The sequence below is a fragment of the Etheostoma spectabile genome, chromosome 15, assembly GCF_008692095.1.
Source record: "Etheostoma spectabile isolate EspeVRDwgs_2016 chromosome 15, UIUC_Espe_1.0, whole genome shotgun sequence".
In the NCBI taxonomy this organism is placed as follows: domain Eukaryota; kingdom Metazoa; phylum Chordata; class Actinopteri; order Perciformes; family Percidae; genus Etheostoma; species Etheostoma spectabile.
This window is the reverse complement of record NC_045747.1, coordinates 17122530-17126063: the sequence shown is the minus strand read 5'-3', so window position 1 is coordinate 17126063 and position 3534 is coordinate 17122530. Positions and strand designations below refer to the sequence as shown.

At 39.7% G+C, this 3534-nt stretch overlaps 1 protein-coding gene across 11 annotated transcripts in view; it reads left to right on the top strand.

The window, feature by feature from the left end:
* The window catches only part of mybpc2a (myosin binding protein Ca), a 68353-nt gene that overhangs the window by 47462 nt on the left and 17357 nt on the right, over positions 1-3534 (top strand). For all 11 annotated transcript variants that reach the window (XM_032537638.1, XM_032537629.1, XM_032537637.1 and 8 more), the window contains 2 exons: positions 1428-1533; positions 2165-2334. In XM_032537638.1, coding sequence (XP_032393529.1) covers positions 1428-1533; positions 2165-2334 — 276 coding nt within the window. The remainder of the gene's footprint in view (positions 1-1427; positions 1534-2164; positions 2335-3534) is intronic.

Genomic DNA, 3534 nt, shown 5'->3' with positions numbered 1-3534 from the left:
CTAGACTATCTGTCCAATCTGAGTTTTCATTTGCGCGACTAAAATAACTTTTAAATGAAAACGTCTGACCAAAACAAAATCCTTCCCATGAGCGCCGATCAAGACGATTGTGATTGGTTTAACAAAATGCCAACAATAAACCAGAGTTTTCCTCCCATCCCAATGCTGTGTGGGACTAGCCATACCCTCCTTCGCAGCTCTGTGGAGGAAGGTCTAGCAATCCAAGACTATTTTCTTATAAACTACTATATAATCTGACTTCTTTTTGGAGCCAGTGGAGATGATCCCTGCTGGAAATTAGATAGAATACAGGTTTAAGGCAATTCCGCATTGGCTTTACTTATTAGACCCGGAGGCTTTGTCCACTTCTCAGTCTATGGGTTTTACGCAGAGAAACCACAAATCACGCTGTAGACATCAAGCTCATCTCATTGTGAGGGCCGCAGTCACATTGCACATGTCTCTGTGGTGCTGTGACTGTGGGCTCTTCAGCTGAGGTTGAAGAGAATTGAGACGTCCAGAGAGGGACTGGATGCTGACGATGACAAATAGCTGAGGCTAGCAGAGCGTCGAGCATAACACCATGTGGTTACACAACGTGACTCCCACCTCCTCAGGAGACTTGAGGTATCTTCCACCTCTACAAGAAGGTAGGGTTTGGTGGCATTGATAAGTAGTTTGGGAGTGTATTATTCTAAAAAAAGGGCATGCACATGCTCTTAGGTGTGTTTGAGAACATTAATATACATGCCACCTACCACCAATTCACAGAGGAGGGAAGACTACAAAAACACCTGAATTACAGTGATTTTGACTCAAAACAGTTTTGTCAAGAAATTTATTATTACTATTAAAATATTCAAATTAATAACCGGATTATTGAAGTTCTAATTGATGATAATGTCTAATGAATTCCATGTACATCAGACGAAAGTCTTTTACATCTCATTTTGTTCATTTTTAATTGCATAATGCTCGGAGTTCTCAATTAAATTGAACTATCTACAACCCTAACATACTAATATTGTCCTGACACAATCTCACAGATAGACAATCTCACATTATGTGGAATTATATCCCGTTTGAGTAAGGTGCATTTCCACGTTATTGTGCTTGAAATTAAGACTTTGCATGTGCTTGAATTCCAACAATTACCATTCTTGTTGTTTTGTGTCCTGTACAAAAAAAAAGCCTTACTCACTTTACTCATGCACTGATACCTTCCAGCTCTGTTCATCCACCACACCGCTTTCATCCCCCGCTCATGTTCCTTGTCAGTTTTACTCCGGTGATTTAGATAGGTACAGTGTACAGAACAGTGTACAGAAGTGATTCACATAATATTGTGGTACGGTTTGTTGATGACTCAGTATCACTCAGTATGCTGTTTCAAAGTTTGACTCAAAGCGTTGCGTTTTTGTCTCCAGAGCCTCCAGTCACCATCACTAAGCTGCTGGATGACGTTCACACCGTGGTGGGAGAGAAGGTGGAGTTTGAGGTGGAAGTGTCCGAGGAGGGAGCCAACGTCAAATGGTGAGCCAGTATATCATGCATTATCATTTAATAATCTGTGTGGTCAGATTATTGTCTGGTTTACAAATCCTACAAAACCTTGGCGGATTGTACCGTAATAGTTTTATATGTAATATTTTGCATGTTTATGTGCTGCTGCGCTTCCCTGTGTGTGTAACAATCATAGTGTGCGCGCATTGTGCATAAGCCTAGGTGTATTGTTCAAAAAAAAAAAAAAAGCTTCGTTACTGACCAGGTTTTTGTCGGTCAATGGCACGATCACTTCCCGCTGCCTCAAGATAGCAACACGCCAAGAATTCACCTGAACACACCTCCCTGTAAAACCAGCACGCCCATGGGTGCACAGATGTGGGCAGGGAGGGCACTTGCGTCAGGTTTGCGTTGCGCGGCACCGGGTGCAAGATAGGGCCCAAAGACTTGCAAGATTTCAAGTAGTAGATTATTCACCATGAGCACAAAGCATATTCAGTTGAGGTAATAACAGCAACATTCACACAGTAAATGCCAAATGAAGCCTTGTGATCCCTGAAGGCTGTAGCCATGTAGACCCTTGCAGACGTGTCTATCAGCTCTTCCTCCCATCTGTGTGTGTTGGAGTGTCACTGAAGCATGCGTGTGTTTGTCTCCTCAGGATGAAGGATGGAGTCGAGCTGAACAGAGAAACAGCAGGTTCAAAGTACAGGTTTAAAAAGGATGGCAAGAGGCACATCTTGATTATAAATGAAGCTACTAAGGAGGACATCGGAATGTATTACGTGTTCACTAACGGCGGAGAGTCCAAAGCAGAACTGGAGGTTGAAGGTACAGTGTCCTCTATCAAAGTAATTACACTACAACACAACACAATTAAACCTACACCAGGAACAACATATTTATTTGTTTATTTATTTGAAAGAGCTATTATTTTGTTACAGGTTGTAACATATTTTATTTTTTTACACAAGTTATTTTTATGCCATTGAGGCATAATAAACCATGTTCATCAACCTCTGAGAAGCCTATCTGAATTTGTGTTTCAAGACCGGGCCTAGAGGCCTCTTTTTTGGAAATCAAAATATGGTCACCTCAGTGTAAAGTATAAAGTTAACAAGTATTTCAGACATGGCTACTCATTTAGGACCCTAACGAAAATGTACACATCAGCACATGTTGATGTCTTCCATCCTGACAAGCATGAAAAGCAATACATTAGTCATTACTCAAGTCATAATTAATAGTACTTCATTAGTCCCATGAATTAGTAGTTCACCACACTGTTCATTATGCTAATTTTCTTTTACACCTCCAAAATTGATGGTTGGATCCCGTCCCTCAGACATTACACCGTGTCAGACGCTGCATACTCACACGCCGGACGAGTTGATTAGAGTGTGAGAAAAAGTGTGTCCTTCCTCCTCAGTGGACACTACAGTAGCCAGGTGATCCATATGGACATGGTGTTGCAACGTAGAATGCTAGCCGACTCTAAAAAGGTGTTGAGTCCCACATGTGGCGTTATAACTGACATCCGCAGTAGTCCCAAAAACATAGCTCAGAGTGAAATTACCATGCCTTTTTTTCTTGTAAGACAAGTCCTCAATACATGAATATATTACCTGTTCAATTTCCTTTTCCCTTTTCAATTTGTTATATTATGACATAAATAAAAATGGCAAGAAAAACATATATACAGCGTAAAATAATAAATCCTTTTAAATAAATAATAAATAAATTGAATTAATAAATACATGCAATCTACTACAACCTACAACAAATATAAAAGTAATTTTAAAGGAGGAGTTAGAAATGTTGGGTAATACAGTAATTCTGTTTGTTGCCGAGAGTTTTACACTAATATTGATGCCACTCCCATGTTTGTATGGTAAATATGATGTGGCCTATTAGCTTAGCACAACGATTGGAAACACAAGGAACAGCCAGCTATTATTTTAGGAAGTTTGCCACCAGCCAAATATGTATATATGTATATATGTATATATATGTATATATATATATATATAT